We start from the raw sequence: 21,570 nt of genomic DNA on the forward strand, positions 1-21,570 counted from the left end.
GAAAATAACATAATGTTTAACAGTGATAAATTCCAGGTACTCAGGTACGGTAAAAATGAGGACCTTAAACATAATACAGAGTACAAAACACAATCAAATGTACCCATAGTAGGAAAACAGCATGTCAAGGATTTGGGAATAATAATGTCTGACGACCTAACGTTTAAGGAGCATAACCAATCAAATATTGCGACAGCCAGAAAAATGATAGGATGGATTACGAGAACTTTCAAATCCAGGGATCCCATCACAATGGTTGTACTCTTCAAGGCACTTGTGTTGTCCCGTCTTGAGTACTGCTCAGTACTCACTTCCCCCTTCAGAGCAGGAGAGATTGCTGAAATAGAGGGAATACAGAGAACATATACGGCACGCATAGACGCAATAAAGCACCTAAATTATTGGGATCGTCTCAAAGCCCTCCAAATGTACTCACTAGAAAGAAGACGAGAGAGAGATCAAATAATATACACCTGGAAGATATTGGAGGGATAAGTACCAAATCTACACAGAAAAATAACAACGTACTGGAGTGAACGATATGGAAGAAAATGTAGAATAGAACCAGTGAAGAGGAGAAGTGCCATAGGCACAATCAGAGAACACTTTATAAACATCAGAGGTCCGCGGTTGTTCAACGTCCTCCCAGCAAGCATAAGAAATATTGCTGGAACAAATGTGGACATTTTCAAGAGGAAACTAGATTTATTCCTCCAAGGAGTGCTGGACGAACCGGGCTGTGGTGGGTATGTGGGCCTGCGGGCCGCTCCAAGCAACAGCCTAGTGGACCAAACTCTCACAAGTCAAGCCTAGCCTCGGGCCGGGCTTGGGGAGTAGAAGAACTCCCAGAACCCCATCAACCAGGTATCAACCAGGATCCTGGTCACCCGTTATTTGGTTAATGTTCCTGCTCCTGGGCGTTCTTGTGTTGCTTTGGGTTGCAGGTTGCAGCCAGTTGTCTCGACTTCGCGTTGAGGAGTATGTGGCGGCCACCTCCCGGGTAAGTTCTTCTTTTCCTTATCTTTGGGTATGTAGCTCCAGGGAGCCGTAGGAGCTCCCTACAGAAAACCAGCGTTGAATGTAATGAAACACCATTTTCCGAGTGAGCCCCGGAGGCTCCCTGGTAGCCCCCCCTTCCCTCCGGTCGGTGGTTTTTCGTATTGTTTAATCCTTGTGTGGCTCCGGGCTATTTAGCATTTGTCACCCACAGGCGCATAGCAAAAAAAAAAAAAAAAATGATTTTTTCTTCTAAACCTGTTAATTTGTGTTCTCTGATCACGAGAAAAATAATAAAAAAATCGAAAGTGGCATATATTGCCCGCTACAGGGTGGGGAAGTCTAGCAAAAAACAGGCGCTGACTCAGCGTGCGTCCCAGACAGTCTGTTGCTCCCCAGCTGTCAGGCAGGAGTTGCCACAAAGAGATAATTACCTAATTATTTCAATGTCTCTGATTTTTCATAGTTTTTGCTGTAATATTATTCAATGGTGTGTAGTGTGATATATTTGTATAATAAAATGAGTGAATCATCGCTGTACTCAAAAATATGGTGTGCATATTGTAGATTCAATTATGTTCATCAAGCAGTGAACAAATACTTTGTCGGTTATTACACTATATACACAGGTTATATATAAGTATATGCATGTTTTGTTCACCATAACGAACCACTAAGTTGCTATTATGAGTCAAAAAGCAACGAGGAGTGACCGCCACACACCAGCCAGCCACTCGCTGCCACTCACTCCCTCAACACCTCACTCTCCCACATTCTTCTCCCACCATACTGTTTTTGCTTTTATTCACTATATACACACGTTATACATAAGTATCTACATTCGTGTTCACCATAACGAACCACTAAGTTGGCATGCTCAGTGGCAGTGGCAGCCAATGGCAGCCCGCCACTGGCTGCTACTTCCTCCCTCCCTCAACTCACCTGACTCACCCACATTCCCCTCCCACAATACTGTTTTTGCTTTTATTCACTATATACAGATGTTATATATAAGTATCTGCATGTTTTGTTCACCACAACTGTACAACTAAGTTGATATAGTTAGTTCAGGCAATAAGAGACGTCGCTACACACACTCAGCTGGCGGCTGCCTCCCTCACACATTCAAGGTCAGACGCACTAAAATTTCACCCCAACAATACTGTTTGTGGTGTTATTACCCTATATACAGACGTTATATATAAGTCTACATGTTTTGTTCACCATAACTGTTCATCTAAGCTGGTATAATGCCCAAAGAGCATAGTGGCCACCCCTACCAACATGACAAATCATGCAGATGTTGCCACACCCATCACCAAAATGGCTTCTCCCCCACACTCCTTTTGCTGTTATTACACTGTATATGCACGTTATATATAAGTATCTACATTCGTGTTCACTATAACGAACCACTAAGTTGGTATGCTGAGTGGCAGTGGCAGTGCCAGCCCGCCACTGGCTGCCACTCCCTCCCTCCCTCACCTCACCTGACTCGCCACCATTCTAATCCCACCATACTGTTTTTGCTTTTATATACAGATGTTATATATAAGTATCTGCATGTTTTGTTTACCACCATCTGTCCTCACCACCATCTGGTCACCATTTGGTCTGGGAGACATCTCCCGTCACGCAGGGTGCATTCGCACCTCCACAGATCTCCAGTATCAGCTCTTGATACTGGTAATGGCTTAAAAGGGCCACCACTTACGGGCTATTCATGCCCGTGCCACCTTTTGGGTGGCTTAATCTTCATCAATCAATCTTAATCTTCATCAATCTTGTTTACCATAGTGAACAACTAAGCTGGTATAGTGAGTCCAGACAGTAAAAGGTGGTCACAGTCAGCAGACAATGCTACCTCCCTTCCCACCAAGATTACTCCTCCCACTACAGCACTAATTCTCACAACAACCCTGCTATTATCAGAATCCTGGTCATTTTTATCACAGTCAGGGGTCTTCTGTAATAATATCATCGCTAAATAATAGCATGCAAATGTATATTATGGCAAATTTAGGTGATGCTGTGGTCACAAGCTGAACAGCAGTGCTGTGAGTTCATGCTGCATGTGTCAGGCTTGGTAGCTCACTCAATACTGAGGCCCCTCACACCCGGGAATTTGGCCCACGATTTTTTTAAAAAGTGGCGTCTGTTTACAAGAGCCCTGATGAAGGTGTGGTGAACCCCGTGTATCCGTAGGCCATTTAAATCTTGCGTAGTACTCCAATACATCATATGATGTGGAGCACAAGTTACTGCAAGTCAGTGAACACAGCATATGATGTGTTGCACAGTTAAAGGGTTAATGCTTAGCTTCCGAACTAGAGTGCTAGGTAGCCGGAGCGGGGAGGTCCGGGGCTCCCCCACCCTTTCTCGGGAAAGGGAGGGCTGCGGGGACAAGCGGCATGGCGGTGGAGTGTGACATATGCTTGTTTTCATGGGATTGGAGAGAGTTCTGCCTCTTTTTTTTCAGTATTTAATTGTAATTTTCTTACCATGTGGAGTTTGTTTTGTTATGGCTACCTTTCTGGGTGCCTAACCCCGGTCGAAGGCAGATAAGGAAAACTCCCAACATAAGGGGGGTTTCCAGGGTCATTGCTCCCTTCACCTCTCTGAAGGGGCCAGGTTCTGCCTCGTGGTTCCCGGTAGGTTGAACTCATTGACTAATGCCCCGGTCTAATGTAACACCTATTAGCCCGATAGCTCCAGGGAGCCTCTAGGGCCCCTCCAGGGCTCATCCAGAAAATGGCGTTTCATTACATACATTCAAAGCTGGTTTTCTGGGGGAACCCCGTCGGCTTCCTGGAACTATCCAGGCTGAATGGATATGTATATCTTTCTGGCATCAGTCAATGCACGGAGTTCTTGCTTACCGAGGACCACGAGCCAGAACCTGGTCCCCTCTAGAGAGGCATAAGGAGCATTGGCATATAGAGACCCCTCCTGTGGTTGGGAGCATTCTATGTCTGCCATTGACCGGGGACAGGCACCCAGAAAGGTAGGCGCCCCAAAACAAACCCCTATTCTGGTAAAACTATTGCGACCGAAGGCAGAACAAGTGGACAGAACTCCCCAAACGAAAATTAGCAAACCAGCATGACGTCATCACGTCACCGCACTGCTGCCATCTGCACAATCCCCCCCCCCTCCCTGGGAGGGGGAAGGGGAGCCCCAGACCCACCCGCCGGCGACCCAACCTGCAGTTCTTGGCTGATGGAAGTCTGGTGCAGTCATGCCTCTGGCTCCGGTTTTTGTTTCAGTTCTGTGCCTTGTGGTGTGGGCTGTCTCTACAGGTGGTGTGTGAGCTGGGAGTCATATTCCACGTTACTCGGGCTGCATGTGCCTAGGGTTCCTTTCCTCTAGGTGCCCTGTAAGTACTGCCCTTGGGGCTTGGCGCCTCCTTCCACAAGTCACCTTGGGATCTACCTCCGCTGTGCTGTTTATTGCTCGGTACTTGGCCGCCCTTGGGGTCAGCTGGGGTTTTTCTTACCCTTGTTTGTCTCTGGGTAGAGGGTAGTTTTTCATCACTGGTTGGGGTGCAGGGTACTGCACAGCTAGTTTTCACCTATAACAGCGGCCGGCTCTGTTCTGCCAGGGTACATTGTCCTCTTGCGGGGTTTTTCTTTTGTTTTTGTTTTCTGCCTGGTGGGGGTCTGCCTTTGTGGTCCCCCGTCACTGTTCGTTGGCTGTATATATTTGTAATTCTGTGTTTGGTGGTCTTCCCTGCTTGGTCCCCATGAGTGGTCACGTTTCAGGGGTTCAGCTTTAGCAGTTTGTTTGGTAGACTTGGGTGCCGGTTCGCAGTACCATGCCTGGGCTTCCCTTAGTGTGTACCCATGGCTAAGGGCCCTGGGAAACCCCACAGGGGCTCCGTGGTCCGATGGATGTGACCCCTAAGTCCCCCCCTCACGTCTTGCGAGTTTGAAGGTTGCTCTGTCCCCTTTTCTCGGGGTGACATTCGCCTGTTTTGCCTCAGCTTTCCTGCCTGTTGTGTCGGTGTTTGTTTTGACCTGGAGTTGTGCGATGTGTGTTGTCTGTACATGCTCCCGTTCACCCTAGCCACTGATAATGTGTGGGTGCAGGCAGCTGCGGTGTTGCATGCTAGGTTTAGGTTGCTGCAATGCTCTTAGTTGGTTGCGGCCCTGGAGGCCCCGAGACTGCCCCGTTTTGGTTACGGGGTCCGGACTTGAGGGTGGGAGTTGCTTCGGCTCCGGTTCCATCCGCTCCTCCTCGTCCTTTCCCTTCTGTTGTCCATACTTCCTTCCCCTTGCTTCCGGCTCTGAACCATAGGCGGGTTTTGGGGTTGGGGCAGGACCTCGTTGGGTTGAGACTCGGGCAGTCTTGGGTTTTTTTGCTTTTCCGGGGTGGCAGCGGAGGCATTCAAGCCTGTTCCTCCAGCCGTGCTGTATGGGTCTGACCAGTGGGCTCCCTTCCTTAGTGTTTTGTATGGCTGCCCTGGATTTTCCTTGTGGGGCTGGGGCTTTGGGGGAACGACTCGGCCCTTGGGTCATGCTGTGGGGCTTCCTGGAGTTGGGGAGGGGTTGCCTGGGGGGGCCCTAGGCCCCGTTTTGCCCCGCTTGGGGTTTTGTACCCTCGGAGTGGGGTTTGCAGTTCCTCAGAGTGAGGTTTTATCCTTCCCCCCTTTGCTTTTGTGCTGATCTCGGGTTTTCCCCTCCCTGGGTTCGGTTCCATGTCCCTTCAGATCCGTTCGGTTCCGCCTGGAGATGTTTTTCACCCCCCCCCCCCTTTTCCTCACCTTTTTTGCGCTTGTGTCGCGTAACTGTTCCCTTTGTTTCGGGTTCCTTGCTCGTCCCTTGATCTGGGGTGTTTTTGGGCCCGTATGTGCCTCCATGCATTTGTGCTTGTTTGTCGCGGTTTTCGTTGGTTCGTGCACCTCTTCGGTACTTCCAATGTGTTTGGAACATTTGTTGCCTTCCAGTGTTGTTTCTCTCCAGTCCTTCTTTTGTATTCACATCGTCTCTCCTTCCTGTTGACATTCTTTGTATTCGTTACCTTGCCTTGTGCGTATGTACATACACCTTGCTGGTGAATGTACGATATCTGTACATACGACTGGTGTATGAGCCGCGCCACCCGGAAGCCGAGTGGTGCGGTTCGTAGCTCGGGCGCTGGGGCCAGGGGATCATTTTGTTTCTGGGCGGTGTACACAATGTTGGTGTTCCGCATTTTGTCCTGCGGATTCTACGCCGTTTTCGCTCCTCTTCTCTCCAGTCTTTACCCCCTGGATACTCGGTGCTCTGAAGCGAGTGTGGGGCGGCTCTGAGTGGCGCCTCCTCCGCCTCGATACTGCATGAACCTCGTCTTCTCTTCCTGGGCATGCACCTCTGGACATTCTCCACTAGGGATGCTCCTGTTACGTTGCATGGCTCATCTGTGTCGTGACACGGTGGTGTGTCTGTTTTGCAGGTGACATTGTACTGTCTGGCAACTCTGTCGGCCGGGTGCTGGTTCTCACTCTTTGGTGGGGTGCTCGCCTCGTTGTACTCCCCTAATTGTGCTTGCGGGGGTTGAGATCTGGCTTTTTGGTCCTGCCTCTCCACTGTCATTCTTTAGGTGTACAGATTCCTGAGCCTACTGGGTTCTATCTTTTCTGCAATTGCGACTGTGTATGAAGTCTGCCTTCACCACTTCTCTTCCTAGTGCATTCCACTTCCTAACTTCTAACACTGGAAATGTTCTATGTGTCTGTGGCTTATTTGGGTGCTCAGCTTTCGCTTGTGTCCCCTTCTGCGTGTGCCACCCGTATTAAATGCTCCATTCTTGTCTACCCTGTCACTTCCCCACTTGACAGGGGAGCATCCTTGACACCTAACAGAGGTGTTAGGTGTTTTGCTTGGACACTTTGCGTGTGTCTTACAGTGACTCCTTTGTCCGTGTATCTTGTTATACTGGGGGCATTGCCCTGCATTTTGGTGTTTTTTGTTTTGTTTTTCGGCGCCGGGGTTTTTCTTGATCTTTGGACACTCCTTTGTTCCCCCCGGTCCGTGTTTGTGTCCTTCCTTGCCTTGGTCTCTAGACACTCCTTCCTTGCTTATCTTTGGTGCCTGGGTGCACCCTGATATGCGTGGTGTCCCTCTGTGTATGTGCGACCACCCACGCCACACGTGGTTGGTCGTGTACATTTCGTTACCGGCTGCTATTTGGTCCGTATTCCGGCCTTTTCCTTAACTATTTCTGTTTTCCCCCCTATATGCTCCACATGGCTGTGTCTCTTGGTCGGTGCTTATTGGCTATACAGTACTGTTGTTGGGAGCTGGGGTGGGCCTCTGTCCATGTTTAGCTCCTGATTTTGGCCTACCCCTGTTTTCGGTTTTGGTACTGAGTTCACTTTTCCTCGTTCTCCCTGCAGGCTTTGTCTGTGGGAGGTTGTGGACTTTCGGTCACCGCTTCTGCCCTCCTGGTTCCTTTTCTTGGGACAGGGGTAGCTTGGCTTCCGGTCCTGGCTACGACTTTTCTTTGTTCCTTTTCTGGAACGTGAATTTCATTTTCTTACGGTACACGTCCTGAGTGGTTCTCCTCTTGTATACCTCAGGGATGCGTGCGTTGTTCTTTCCTGCTGGAGCTGGTTGCAATGCTCCTTTGGGTTGCGGGGTTCCTGCTTTTCGCTTCGCGTCTCGCTCTTCCTTCGTGGTGCTCATTTTCCTCAATGGCCTCTGCCTGGGCCCCTGGCTCTTCAGTGTTTGGCCTTGTTGGTCCTTCCAAGGTCCTGGGGGTGTTCTTCCCGGACACGGCGTTTCTGCTCGTCCAGGTTGGTTCCTTTTCCGCTCGCCGGGATTGGGTTCCTGGTTCCCTGGCGGCCGTTCCTTCTGGTTTTTGCCGGCCTTGCTTGGGGGCTCTGTTTTCCTCGGTTCCAATCCTGAGGGGCTTCCCTTGGCTCCGCCTCTTTTGCGGATCGGTCCAGCCCTGTACGGGGCTGGTTCGTTCTTACCCTTGCGTCTGGGGTTTTTGTCTCGTGTTCTCGTCGCTTGTGTGGGCACTGGTGGCTTCGTTGTTGGTCTCCCACCTGCATGCTTCGTCTCGGCGTCAGTATGTAGTTTTCTGTCGGTCCTTCTGGTTTTCCTATCACTGCGAAGGGTTCTTCGGTCTCTGATAGGGTTGTCTTGTCTTTCCTTTCGGGGTTGTTCCGGGACTGTCTTCTGGTGCCGTGTTCTGTTGCCTCTTCTTGGGTGGCGCTGGCAGAGCCGCTCCATCTTGCGTTCGGTGTTGTTGTTCCTTCTGCTCCGTTCCACTTGCTGTCTTAGGGGTTGTTTCCCCTCCGGCCTGCTCTTGCGCTTCCGGTGCCATCCTGATCGTGGGCCCAGGTGGTCTCTCTTCTCCTCGGTTTGTCATGATCCCTTCGGTTCTGATTTTTTTTCAGTTATCCTTTTTCTGTTGGTATTAACCTCTCGGGGTCGGGTCTGGGAGTTCCTGCGCTTTTCCGGCACCCGTGTTTTTCTGCCTCGTAGAAACCAACCTTGTGGTAGGTTGTTCTTTGATGAAGTCTCCTTCTCGAGTGATGTTGGGGTCTGCTGCTTTCCGGAGGGGTCCTTGGGTTGCTGCTTGGTTGGTCAGGCCAGGGTGCTTCCTTTGTTGTTCAGTTGCGGCTCTTCGCTGCTCTCTGTGCGTCTTGGCCTCTGGGGCTGTGGACGCATTTTAGTTTGCCCAGGTTACCTTCCTTCCTTCCTGTTCTGGGGTTCGAGTTTCCCGGGTCATCTGTAAGGTCCTTTCTTTTTGTCTGTGGTTTTGTTTTTTATGTTAGGGCAAGTACCATCCGCCTCCTGGATCCTTCCCTCTTTTCCTTATCTGTGGTGCGGTAGCTCCGGGGAGCCGATGGGGCTCTCCCAGAAAACCAGCTTTGAATGTAATGAAACACTATTTTCTGCGCAAGTCCCGGAGGCTCCCACCCTCTCTCCGGTCAATGATGTCTTTCGCGCTATTTTGACATCCAGCCTATGAACTGAAGGTTGGGTTGCCGGCAAGTGGGTCTGGGGTTCCCCCTCCCAGGGAGGGGGGGGGGGAGTTGTGTAGACGGCGGCGTGGCGATATGATGCCATCATGCTAGTTTGCAAATTTTCGTTTGGGGGAGTTATATCCACTTGTTCCGCTTTTGGTCACAATAGTTTTACCAGAATAGGGGGTTTGTTTTAGGGTGCCTACCTTTCTGGGTGCCTGTCCCAGTCGATGGCAGACAGAATGATCCCAACCACAGGGCGGTCTCTATAGGCCATTGCTCCTCGTGCCTCTCTAGAGGGGGGCCGGGTTGTGGCTCGTGGTTCCCCGGTAGGCAAGAACTCCATGCATTGACTGATGTCAGAAAGGTATACATATCCATTCAGTGTGGATAGCTCTGGGGAGTCACCGGGACTTTCCCAGAAAATGGCTTTTCGTTACATTCAACGCTGGTTTTTTTAATTATGGAACAGGTTTCTGTGCAAAATAATAGATGGTGGGTCACTGGATTGTGTGAAGCACAGGCTAAATAATTTTGTGGATGGGTGTGGTTGGGTATAAATAGAAGCTGCTTTGTGTAAGCCAGTAAGGCTCCTGCAGTTTTACTTTGACAGTATTCCTCTGTTTTTATTTTACATATTGGTAAAATATTAAATTTTGCTCTAGTAAAGACCAAAACAAAGGGCTATTTAGAATGTCACTTATTTCTTTATCATTATTTACTTGAACTGTCTTATTTATGGGTGACTAGGTCAGGAGTGTGTGCTAAGTCTGTAGAACTGTATAGCACTTGGGAAGGATATAAAGAGAAGGAGCTGGGATAAGACAGAAGAAAAGATGGTTTGTAACCATTAGGACCGTTGAGGATTAAATGCCGACCTGCAAAAAATGAGGCAGTTACTGTTCGGTGATAAAGATAGTCACTAGCATGTAAAAATTGTACCTCACTCATGATGTGGGTATACATGCGGTCCTTTGCAAGTACGCCTGCGATCCGCACAAAGGGTACTGTAATTTGTTCATTTAATGGCCAAAATTGCAGTTTTTATAACTCGAGCTATCACCTTTTAAAAGATTTCTAAATCTCAACATAATTAAGGTACAAAAACCAGCATTGAATGTAATGTAATGAAATTCCAGTTTTCTGGGTGAGACCCGGAGGCTCCCCAGAGCTATCCGGGCAGATATGAATGTATTAGACCCTGGCATCAAAGTGAATGGAGTTCTTAGGTTCAACGAGCCAGAACCTCGCCCCCTCAGAGAGGCACGAGGAACAATGGCCTATAGAAATGTAACGGGGGGTGGGGGAAAATAGCTCTCCATTATTCTTGTCCATTATTCCACCCCCCCCAGTTAACTAACGAGGCCGGGGGAAACAGCTCTCTCTAGTCCGTTATACCGTCCTCAGTTAGCTAACTATTTTAGAGCACCCCTAGAATTCCTACGGCAGCCTCTCTCGTTCAACACCTTGTAACCTAAGTATTTGATTACCTAGGTACGGGTACTACAAGGCGCCGTAACTTGATCAGCTACCCGAAACTCTAGGGAGAACTCTAGAACACAAGTCACTGCCACAAACGTATAAGAGAAACGAAAGGGAAAAGATGAATAATGAAGTAATTAGTGAGGGTTTGGGGTGAGAGAGGGGGGGGAGGAGCGAGGAGGGTTGTCAGTTGAAAGTGAGAGTTTAGAGGAGGGGTGGAGGGAGAGGAGTAGATAGGTAGAATAGTAGATAGTAGAAGTAGAAAAGTAGATAGTAGAAGACGAAATGCTGCCACCATCCATTCTAGACCATTACATACAAGACAAGGAATGGAACTTGCCTGTATCACCATATTCTCAAAGATGTTATCAAGAGGTCATTATTAGTATGTTCCATCTGTATCATGTACTCATTAAATCATGAAACCGCAGAGGCTTTCTCATCTCAACTCAAAACTCTAGGGAACAAAGTTAAAGACAATTTAAATAATAACTTCAATTATATTTCACATGATATCATAATTTAAGCATTTCAACTTAATGTTCAAGATGCAAAGTGAGTCATCATCCAAGAATTCAAGAACCCTACAACTGGACTGCCCCTGATCTTCACACAACACTTGTAAACACGACCAAGTCACCTTAATGTTCAACTCACCAAGTGTCTGCCTATAGCTGGATTGAGAGGGGGAGGGGGGGTCTGTAGTTGACAGAGACTGTCCCGCCCTGCCAGCTGACAGCCTCCCTGGCTAGGCCGTCTTCTCCTCTGCTTTGCTGGCTCCTCTTCTATCTCTCCCTATGCTCTGCTCTCCGAGTATATATTGGGGAATCTAGTAACTAACTCCGCCCACAAGTAGATAGCCTCAGGCACTCTACCAAGCCACTCCTTAAACGTCGGCATGTTTGAAGGCCAATTATCCGATTAGCAGAAGCAAGGTGGAATTCGCATGACTTGACCTCAGGTCAACTTGAGGTCATTAACGCTTAGAGGTGTGAGACTCAGGCCGACAAACTGGCGCCTTCTCAAATCCCTGTCTGTGACTCCTGAATCTTTATGTATATTTTAAATAAAACTAAACCAAACGCCTTTACGGTGTTACAGAAATGCCTTGTGTGGTTGAAAGCATTCTATGTTTGCCATCGAGCAGGTCAGGCACCCAGAAAGGTAAGCACCCCAAAACAAACCCTATCTGGTTAAGATATTGCTACTGAAAGCCAACCTGTTGAACAGAACTTCCAAAATGAAAAACGAGCAAATAAGCATGTCACAATCGTCATCACGCTGCTGTCTGTGCAGCTTCCCCATTTGCGGGAAGGGGAAGGGGACCCCAAGACCCCTGCGCTGGCTATCCACACAGTTCTGAGGCTGGATGTCAAAACACATGCAAAAACCACTGACTGTTTTATTACATTCAATGTTGGTTTTCTGGGGGGAACCCCTTTGGCTCCCCCCAGAGCTACTTAACCGAAGATAAAAAACAAGAGGGACTTACCTGGAAGGCGGTCGCCACTCGCTCCTCAACCCGAAGTTGAGGTAACTGGCTGCAACCGCCAACCCAATGCGACACATGCCCAACTAGGGCCAGGAGCATTGACAAGGTAGCATGCGGCCAGAACCCTGTTTGACATCCAAAAACCCTGTGCTCGAATGTCGGGCCAAGACATGTTACCGAAGATGGCAGTCAATGCAGCAAAATTACGAACGTCATGGGTACGAGGATAGACCACAGGCTGGCTGGACTGAATAACCTTGCGGACGACCTGGGAGACCAGATCCCTGGAACAGGGAAGAAGGGAAACCGGGTCAACCCAAAGCACGCCCCTGGTCACCGAGGCCGTGGCATGCAGGTAACGGCAAAGAGGTGCAATCGGACACAACACATGATGCACCCCCGGCCGAACCAATCAAGCATCAACAACCCAAGGATCCCTCCGGAAAGCAGCAGTCTCATTCTTTGCCAGACAAGAAGGAGACGGCTGCAAACGAACAAACCTACTACCAGGACCAAAAGAGCAGAAACCCCTGTGCCGAAGGAGAGCATGAAGCTCCCCAACCTAATCCCCAAAGGCCAATGCCAACAGGATTAGAGCCTTCGCAAAACAATCCTTATACCGAAGGGGCCGCAACGAACCGAGGGGAAGAGAGAAAGAGAGCACCTGGTCCAATGATCAGGATAGCTCAGGAGGCGCATGAGCAGTCCGGAGGTGAAACAATGCTCGAGACAGTTTGTGGAATGGAGCAGAAGTAACATTCACCCTGAACACAAGCTGCAGTGACTCCGCCAGTGCCACACGATACGAGGCGACAGTATTTGGCACAAGATGATGGTCCTGAAACAACCAAGACAGGAAGGACAAGACAACCCGATCCGAAACAGAAGAAAACCTGTGAAGGGACAAGAAATGACGAAAAGACCGCCAGGAAACTTCATACTACCGCCAAGACGAGCCACGCAGGTGGGACATCGTCAACAAAGCCACCTGCCCACCATATAAATGGTGATAGACCCGAAGACTTGAGTAGATTGAACCAGCCATATAACGGACTGGCCCAATCTGCTGAAAGAGGCAGAGCTGCGGGAAAACCCCCAGGTTCGGACACCGAGCAAGCAACACCTGAAACCAAGGCTGGGCCGGCCACCAAGGGGCCAAGAGAACTACTCTTTCTTGGTAAGTCTCCAAGCGAGCTAGGACCTGAAGTAACAGCAGAAGTGAGGGAAAGAGGCACAGGTAACCCCACCTTGAGCAGTTCTGCTTGAAGGCATCGACCTTAATTTCCCCCAGCACCAGCACAGCCGTACCCAGCACCAGCACAGCCGTACCCAGCACCAGCACAGCCGTACCCAGCACCAGCACAGCCGTACCCAGCACCAGCACAACAGCAGCCAGCACCAGCACAGCCATACCCAGCACCAGCACAGCCATACCCAGCACCAGCACAGCGGTACCCAGCACCAGCACAGCCGTACCCAGCACCAGCACAGCCATACCCAGCACCAGCACAGCGGTACCCAGCACCAGCACAGCCGTACCCAGCACCAGCACAGCCGTACCCAGCACCAGCACAGCGGTACCCAGCACCAGCACAGCTGTACCCAGCACCAGCACAGCCGTACCCAGCACCAGCACAGCCGTACCCAGCACCAGCACAACAGCAGCCAGCACCAGCACAGCCGTACCCAGCACCAGCACAGCCGTACCCAGCACCAGCACAGCCGTACCCAGCACCAGCACAGCCGTACCCAGCACCAGCACAGCCGTACCCAGCACCAGCACAGCCGTACCCAGCACCAGCACAGCCGTACCCAGCACCAGCACAGCCGTACCCAGCACCAGCACAGCCGTACCCAGCACCAGCACAGCCGTACCCAGCACCAGCACAACAGCAGCCAGCACCAGCACAGCCGTACCCAGCACCAGCACAGCCGTACCCAGCAGCAGCAGCCAGCACCAGCACAGCCGTACCCAGCAGCAGCAGCCAGCACCAGCAAAGCTGATGCAAACATCTAAGAACATCGTGTTCGGAGTGTATAGTTAGAATAAGTGTTTAATTCAAGTACATAATGTTAGTGTTAAAATTAAGGTTGCAGTTCAGTACAGTGATTTTAGTGTAAAATAGTTTTCATAAACTGTATTGTAGTACTCAACATGCATCAGAACTACTTAATCAACACAGTGCTAATGGCATAATACACTACAGTACGTATTTACTGTGCAGCATTCACAATTCCACGAGACTTCAAGATGGACATAACTCCAACAATAAAGTAAACAACAACTGTAACAGTATTTTTTAGTAGAGTAGTAATATATAGGTACAGTATATAATATGATGATGCATTTATATTGTGTACAAGAAAAAAAGACACTGATGCAAACGCTTCCTGAAGGCATCACCTCGTGCAACCAATCCAACCCTGCAACAAACCGGGATTGGTCCCATATAGTGCGCTGAATCGAGGTTGTACTACTTCATTACTTTGCATTCATGAATGTGGCTACCCGCTAAACCATTTGTATATACATTGTATGTTTCTAAGTTTAAGTAATAAAAATATTCTGCAATAATTTTTTATTAAATGACTTCAGTTAGTTGTCGTGTGTGACCCATATGGCCCTCGGGGAGCCCTTAGCTTAATATGCCTGCTCTATACCAATATATTCTGTACTGCACTTGCTTTATTGCTACAGAAAGTGTTAGCATAGATCTTTGTTTCAGCTCACTGGTGACACATCAAGTGGGTCCGTCAAATTGGAAGTCGTGGAAGACACTGATGATCCGTTGATTTTCTCTACCACCCCAGAACCTCGACCAAAATTATCCCTATTCCCACCCCAACCGGCAGTTGATCAGAAACTTGTGGAAGACTTTCTTAGTGGAGAATATTGTCTTCATGGAGTGAGTTTGCATTGTTTTAATTGTATTTGTGAATTAACATACTCACTTGCTTCGTATGGTAAAATAAGCTATGTTTGTAGGACAGGATCATGTACAATCAGGCAAGTCAACATTCTGACACTGACACTTCAGGAAATCTCTGGAACTATCCTGCAAGGTCATATTAGTGTTAGGGAGATACTAGAGAACATTTATTCCAGCTTGTAATGACCTTCAGAATGTTCATCCATAGAACTACAAGTTCTTCCAATCACTCTTTGGCATCACAAGTGGGTGGCAGCAGAGCACTTTTTCTAACTGTTGAGTGGCCTTCCCAGACATCTTATTAATCATCCCCAGATAACACCACTATACCCAAAAAAGGAGTTTCATGAACCGAGCCACCTCACATTCTTCCAGACTGTTACTGCATCTATATAGGTGCAACAACAGTCGGGAAGATATATTCTCCAAGATATATCTCGGTTGATTTGTTCACCCTTTGAAACTTTCTGGTATGCTGAGGGCTTATGCTAACAGTGGAATTCTGCTGTTACAAATCTCCAGATGAACCATAACTTGTCTGATCTGGTAGGAAACTTTGGTTCAGCACAATGGCTGAAAAATGGGGACAAATTCTATCCATGCGGAGTCCTGGTCTCTAAACGTATAGTAGTTGCTTTTGGAATGTTATACGTACAAACGAATGTAAAAAAAATTCAACAAAATATTTAACAGCATACTATTTTTCCAAGTGATTTTTTTCAAGTATCAAAATACTGTATGCACAAAATGCATTCTATTGTGTAATCTAATATAATAATTAGTCATTGTGTCTGAGGACAGGCAGCCAGTGTATTGTTACATGAAAAGGTACTGCGACAATACCCAGCAGGTGGTATGCTTCAGAGACACTAAAGAAAAAAATGCATTATGCTTTTGCAGTGTGAATATGATGGGCAAGAATTAAAGTATCAAGCAAAATACTCAAAAAATATAAACTAATTCAAAAAATAAAATAATTAACTTTAATACTCAACTTATAACACAAAAAATGGAAATAACAAAATACAATAATGGAAAAGTTACTCTTAAGGCTCAGAACAAATTATATACAAACAAATAAGGCTACAAAAAATATATTTACCCAACACCACAACCTGTGAATGAGCTCCTTCTGCAAGACATAAACAGTGAGCTGTTAACCTGGAGCACCTGGAGAGACTAACGTATTAACTCCCGCTACCTGTATATATACAGTACCTGTCTAGTGACACCACATCTTGTGTCATCGGCTCGGAACCAGTAGGTAAACGAGGAGCCAGCAGGTTAACTACCAATGTGGCAGGTAGAGTTGCTGACAGGAGCAAGGATTCTCACACTATCAAGTGAATGTACATTTACAGGCTATGTACAGCTTTGATAGACACTTAGGTCTATAGATCTTGCATTATCTTCGCTGTGATGTATATATGAGTGGCGAAAGTGATAGTGGAGAAGCAGTTTACCCTGCTATGAAGGGTAATTGTGTGACAGTATATATACATGATAGGCTTATATCGAGGTCCTTCCCAAGGTCAGACTACTGACCTTTCCCAGGAGGCAACCGCACAGCTGGCCAACTAACTCCTGGGTACCTATTTACTGCTAGGTGAATAGGGGCATGATTAGGTGATAAGAAACTTGCCCAAACCAGTTCTGTCCCACCCAGGATTTGAACCCGGAATTCCCGATTGAAAGTCAAGAATGAACCCGACTGTACTACCGAGACCCTATATGTCTTTGAATAAATATGCAAGACTCCTATCAAAGGAGATCACTAGGTTGCTCCTATTCCCATTCTTGTGTCATCTCTTCCCAACTGTGTAGTTTCTTTGTGTTGAGAAGTATGTGGGGTGGTTTGGGTCAGAAAAACACTGTTGTGGATGTGGTGCTGCAACCTGATGGCATTTTGTGGAGGTGGCCAGGCGGGCCAGTTGGTAGCTTGTGAAAATGCTCTGTTGGTGGTCACTCGAAGTGAAGGAAAGCTTGAAAGGGATTATAGTTTCAAAATAGTCTGGCAGGAGTCAAAATACTGACCTGCCAGACTGTACATGACTCAGTTCTGCAGACACAGCAGATTTGACCTTATTGAAGGACCGAGTGATCTGCTCAGGAAAATGCTTTTCATAATTTGTTGAAATCTTGTACAGTATATATATTTTTAACAAGGTACAGTATTAACTTTAGGCTTTCTTATGAAGTTTCATAAGAAACTTGCCAGTTTCTTTCCTTAATGGTGTATACATCATTAATATTCTTTATTTCAAACTTTGCCAGAAGTAAAGTCTCAGTATTATATATTAAATAAGAATGAGACTTCAGGGCTTGGAGTGGAATAAATATTTTGAAAGAAAGCATCTCATAGCTTTAATGTATACATAAACATTAATTAATACTTCTTCATTCTCCTGCACACGAGGGCTCTGGGTGGTGGAAGTATGAGTTCTGTTATGGTCGCAAGGTTGAGCAGTACCACGAGAATCGTCAAGGGGACCGGGTGATCATTCTTCTGGGAGCATTTAATGTAGAGCAGCACAAGAAGTGGCTGGAAAAAGTAAGTAGATTTTGGTACAACTCCACTATAGGTTAATTTTAAATTAAAAAAAAAAAAAAGGATGTAGGAATCTGGTGTGTGTAGAATGTCCAGTTGAGCCCTGTTGTCATATTAGGTGACCGATTAATACAGTAGATATGTTGATGCATAACTGGGTGTTTATCTATTGGTGATTACAGGGAAATGTGGAGAGGTCTTTTCTGTGGAGAGCCCCTCCGGCTCCCCGGAGCTTACCAAGCTGATGTGTATGTATTAGACTGTGGCATCAGTCAATTCGATTGGAGTTCTTGCCTATCGGAGACCATGAGCCAGAACCTGGCCCCCTCAAAGAGGCACGAGGAGCAATGGCCTATTGAAACTTCCGTGTGGTTGGAAGCATTCCATGTCTGCCATCGACCAGATTAGGCACCCAGAAAGGTATGCATCCCAAAACAAACTCCACCTGGTTCAAAATTGCTACCGAAAGCCAAACTATCAACCAGAACTCCCCAATCCGAAAACAAGCAACCAAGCATGATGTCACAACTGCTGCCCCACTACTGTCTGCACAGCTCTTTCCGCCCGGGGGATGGGGGGGGGGGGGGAGACCCAGATCCCCGTGCCAGCCATCCAACCCCAGTTCTGAGACTGTTGTGTTGAGTGGCAGTTGATCGACTCTGGCTCCTGTCTATGCAGTGCCGTGCCTTTGCAGTGTTGCTCTGCTGTGTGGTGGTGTGCGCACCAGGAGTAATTCACGAAGTACAGTACTGGGCCTGCATGCGCCTAGAGCCGTCTTCCCTAGGTGCCCTGTAAGTACTGCACTTGCAGCTTGGGTTTATCTTCCACAAGTCATTCAGGGACTATCTCCGTAGGGATCTTTTGCTGATTGGTGATTTTCCACCCTTGGGGTCAGCTGGGATTTTCATAGCCATGGTTTGACCTTGGATAAGGGGTAGTATCGTCACTGGGTCTGCAAAGTACTGTGCAGCTTGTCACTTATTATCACAGTGGCCAGTTCTGTTCCTCCTGGAGACATGCTTTTGTGGGGGTTTTCTTTTTGTTTTTGTTTGTTGCCTGGTGGGGTGGGGTCTGCCCCTTTGTCATTGTTCACCCTCTGTTATTCTGGTGGTCCCCCGCTAGGTCCCCGTGATTGTACACGTAGCAGGGGTTTAGCTTTAATTGTTCTTACAGTAGTTTGGGCCAACCAGTTAGCAGTACCTTGCCTGAGCTTCCCTTAGCAGTCAGCCTAAGGGCCCTGGAAAACTGCATTGTTTGAAGGTTGCTCTGTCCCCTTGTCTCAGGGTGACATTCACTGGTTTTGCCTCCATCGTGCTGTCTGTTGGGTCGATGACACCTCTGACTCGGAGTCCTGTGAGTGGTGTTTCTTGCTGGTGTTCCAATTCACCCAGTCCACTGATACTGATAATCGGGTGCAGGCGGCTTCGGTGTTGCATGCAAGGTTTCGGTTGCTGTAACGCGCTAGGTTGGTTGCCTTTCCGGATGCCCCGCGGCTGACCCGCTTTGGTTTTAGGCACCCGGACTTTGGGGCGTTAGTTGCTTCAACTTTGGTTTTGTCCACGCTCCCTTGTCCTTCCCCTGCTGCCAGCTCCCAAACATCTGAGGGTTTTGGAGTCGGGGCAGGGTTTAGATGTTGGTGAGACTTGGGTGGTCTTGGGGGCTACCCCATCCGGTTTGGTGACAGAGGCATTCGAGCCTGCTCCTCCGGCCGGGGCACCAGTGCCCTCCCCCCCTTTTCCCAGCTTTTCCAGTGGACTCTGCCATTTTTTTAGGGGCAGAGGGTTTAGAGGACGGCTCTGCCCTGGGCCCCTGGCGTGGAGGATCCCGGAGCTGGGAGCAGTTGACTTGGGGTGGGGGGTGGGGGTTGCTTGAGCTCAGTTTGACCCTTCTCGGGTGTTGGTATCCTTGGCGTGGGGCTTGTTGTTGCAGGGGAAGGGGTTTTCTTACCTCCCCTCCCTGTACGAATTTGATGAGTTCTGCTCCTACCCGGGTTCAGTTCCAGGTTTCCTCGGGTTCTTCAGTCCCTTCCTTCTGGAGGTTTTCGATTTCCCGCATCCCGCCTGAGGAGGATTGGGAAGCCATTGCGGCGTACCTCCTGCATGACCCGGATTTGGCCTCGATAATGGACCCGTCCTCGTTTGAGTTCGGTTCTGTTTTTTCTTATTGGGTGTGTTATGAGGTGCCAGAGTCATCCTGGTTGGCAGACTGCCCTTTCTTTACTTTGTGGGCATGGCATTCGTTCTGTTGGAACAGCATGCTTGAATAGAGGGGAAACTTCTACGGTTGTTCAGGTTTACCTGGGGGTGGTGAGTTGGAGCACCTTAATGAGTGCTTATTCATCCCCATTTTTCCCAAGGATATTGGCCAGGTGCAGCTTCACGTGCAGGTTCCCGTCCTTTCGGCATCCCTGGTAGCTGAGGATTTGGGTGCCCGGGGATACTTTGCTTCGGTTTTGCGTTTCTTTTCCCTGCTCAAGTTGTCTTCGGAGTAGCTTGAGGAGGATGAGGAGATGTTGGGTGCCGGACCTGTGTCAGGTGCGCATGCCTTGGTGAGCTGCCTTGAAGTTGTTTGTCCCAATTCTGAAGGAGGCGGAATAAATGTTCTTTGTTCTTGCCTCGTGTGCTGGCAGGCGGTGCGCACTCATTCTTTGGAGTTCGCGTAGGCCCTGGCACGTTCGCTCTGCACATTGGTTTGGCTCTTGTAAGGGTTGTCTTACAACCCTTAACCCGTAACCATTGACGGGTCGATGGTGGGGGTGGCTTGCCCTGCTTGCTCTTGCCTGGTCCCATGCTTCATGGGCAGTTTGGGTCGTTTCCTTTGGCCTGCAATTGCGTTTGTGTGGCTCCCCTTCCTTTGGGGGATTTGGGACTGGCGGGGCAGTCCTCTTTCCCTGCGCTCTGTCGGGTCATCCTGGAGTGGGTACACTTAGGCAAAGTCGAAATGACGGTGTCCCTCAGGTGGGTTTCCTGCCTGTTTCCAGTTTCGAAACGGGACTGTGGGGATCTGCAGTTCATTCTGGTCTTGTCCCGTCTGAACCCCCTGAGTTTTTTTCCCCTCCTTTCAGATAACCACTCTGTCCCAGGTCTGTGGACTTTTGGAGCCGGGTGCTTGGATGGTGTTCCTTGACCTCAGAGATGCATATTGGCACGTCCTAATTCATCTGGGGTTCAGGGACTGGCTCAGTTTTGTCGTGGGGCGGCAGGCTTACTGCTTTCGTTGTCTTCCATTCGGCTTGACTCCGGCGCCTCATGTTCTCACACGCTTTACCTGGGTTGCGATGACCCGTTTGCATCTGTTAGGGGGGTTTGGGTTCTGGCTTACCCCAACGACTGGCTTTGTATGAGTCGATGGTGGGGGTCATCGACTAATACACTTTTCCCTGAAATGCAATGGGAAAAATGGAAATACAAAATAGTACAAGAACTTGCACAGCATTTACCTTAAATTGCTACTAAGCCGGTGTTTGTGGCGCCTCTAGTGTGGCCGTTTTTTATTCTCCATGGGTAGTTAGCATCAGGAAGCCACAAGGGGAAGCCACAAGGGGCCCCTCCCCCCAGAAAACCAGCATTGAGAGTAATTAAATGGCAATTTGTGGGTGAGTCCCAGTGGCTCCCAGATTCCCTTGTCTCTTCCAGGTCATCCATTGGGGGTGTTTGTGTGTGCATCTGCTCCGGAACTAACTGCTCGGGTTGTGGACAGCGTAAGCTGTGGCCTCCCCTCCCTCCCCATGTGAGTGGGAGGGGTGGGGCAAATGAGTGGATGCTTGTTTCAGGAGATTTAATCATTTATTTACATTGTTGAGGAGTTCATTCGGCAGGTTGTGAGGCTTTGGTCTCTTTTGAACCTTAGCAGTGATTTGTATTAGTTTGCTGATTTTTGGGGTGCCTTTCCTGGTGAGGTGGAAGAGTGTCACCTGCTCCCTGCACCTCTTGTGAGGAACAGGGGGTGAGGGATGGGGTTTGGGGCTCAGGTTCTGGCTCTGATCCCAGTCTCAGTTAGGCTGAACTGAACTCTAAGGCCGATGTGATCTAGTAGTTGGGAGCCATCTCAACAAGATAATTTCAGGGAGCCACCAGGGCTTCCCCCAAAATAGGCATTTCATTACATTCAATGCTGGTTTTATATAAAAATTTATTGATAATGCATCTCATATTTACTTGATGCC

The 21,570-nt window shown here is 48.6% G+C and overlaps 1 protein-coding gene across 1 annotated transcript in view; it reads left to right on the forward strand.

Moving 5' to 3' along the window:
* The window catches only part of LOC123755789 (endoplasmic reticulum lectin 1), a 50,563-nt gene that overhangs the window by 17,959 nt on the left and 11,034 nt on the right, over positions 1 to 21,570 (forward strand). The window contains exons 7-8 of the mRNA XM_045738586.2: positions 14,654 to 14,833; positions 17,274 to 17,408. Of these exons, the coding sequence (XP_045594542.1) occupies positions 14,654 to 14,833; positions 17,274 to 17,408 (315 nt within the window). The remainder of the gene's footprint in view (positions 1 to 14,653; positions 14,834 to 17,273; positions 17,409 to 21,570) is intronic.

The sequence above is a fragment of the Procambarus clarkii genome, chromosome 43, assembly GCF_040958095.1.
Source record: "Procambarus clarkii isolate CNS0578487 chromosome 43, FALCON_Pclarkii_2.0, whole genome shotgun sequence".
Lineage (NCBI taxonomy): Eukaryota > Metazoa > Arthropoda > Malacostraca > Decapoda > Cambaridae > Procambarus > Procambarus clarkii.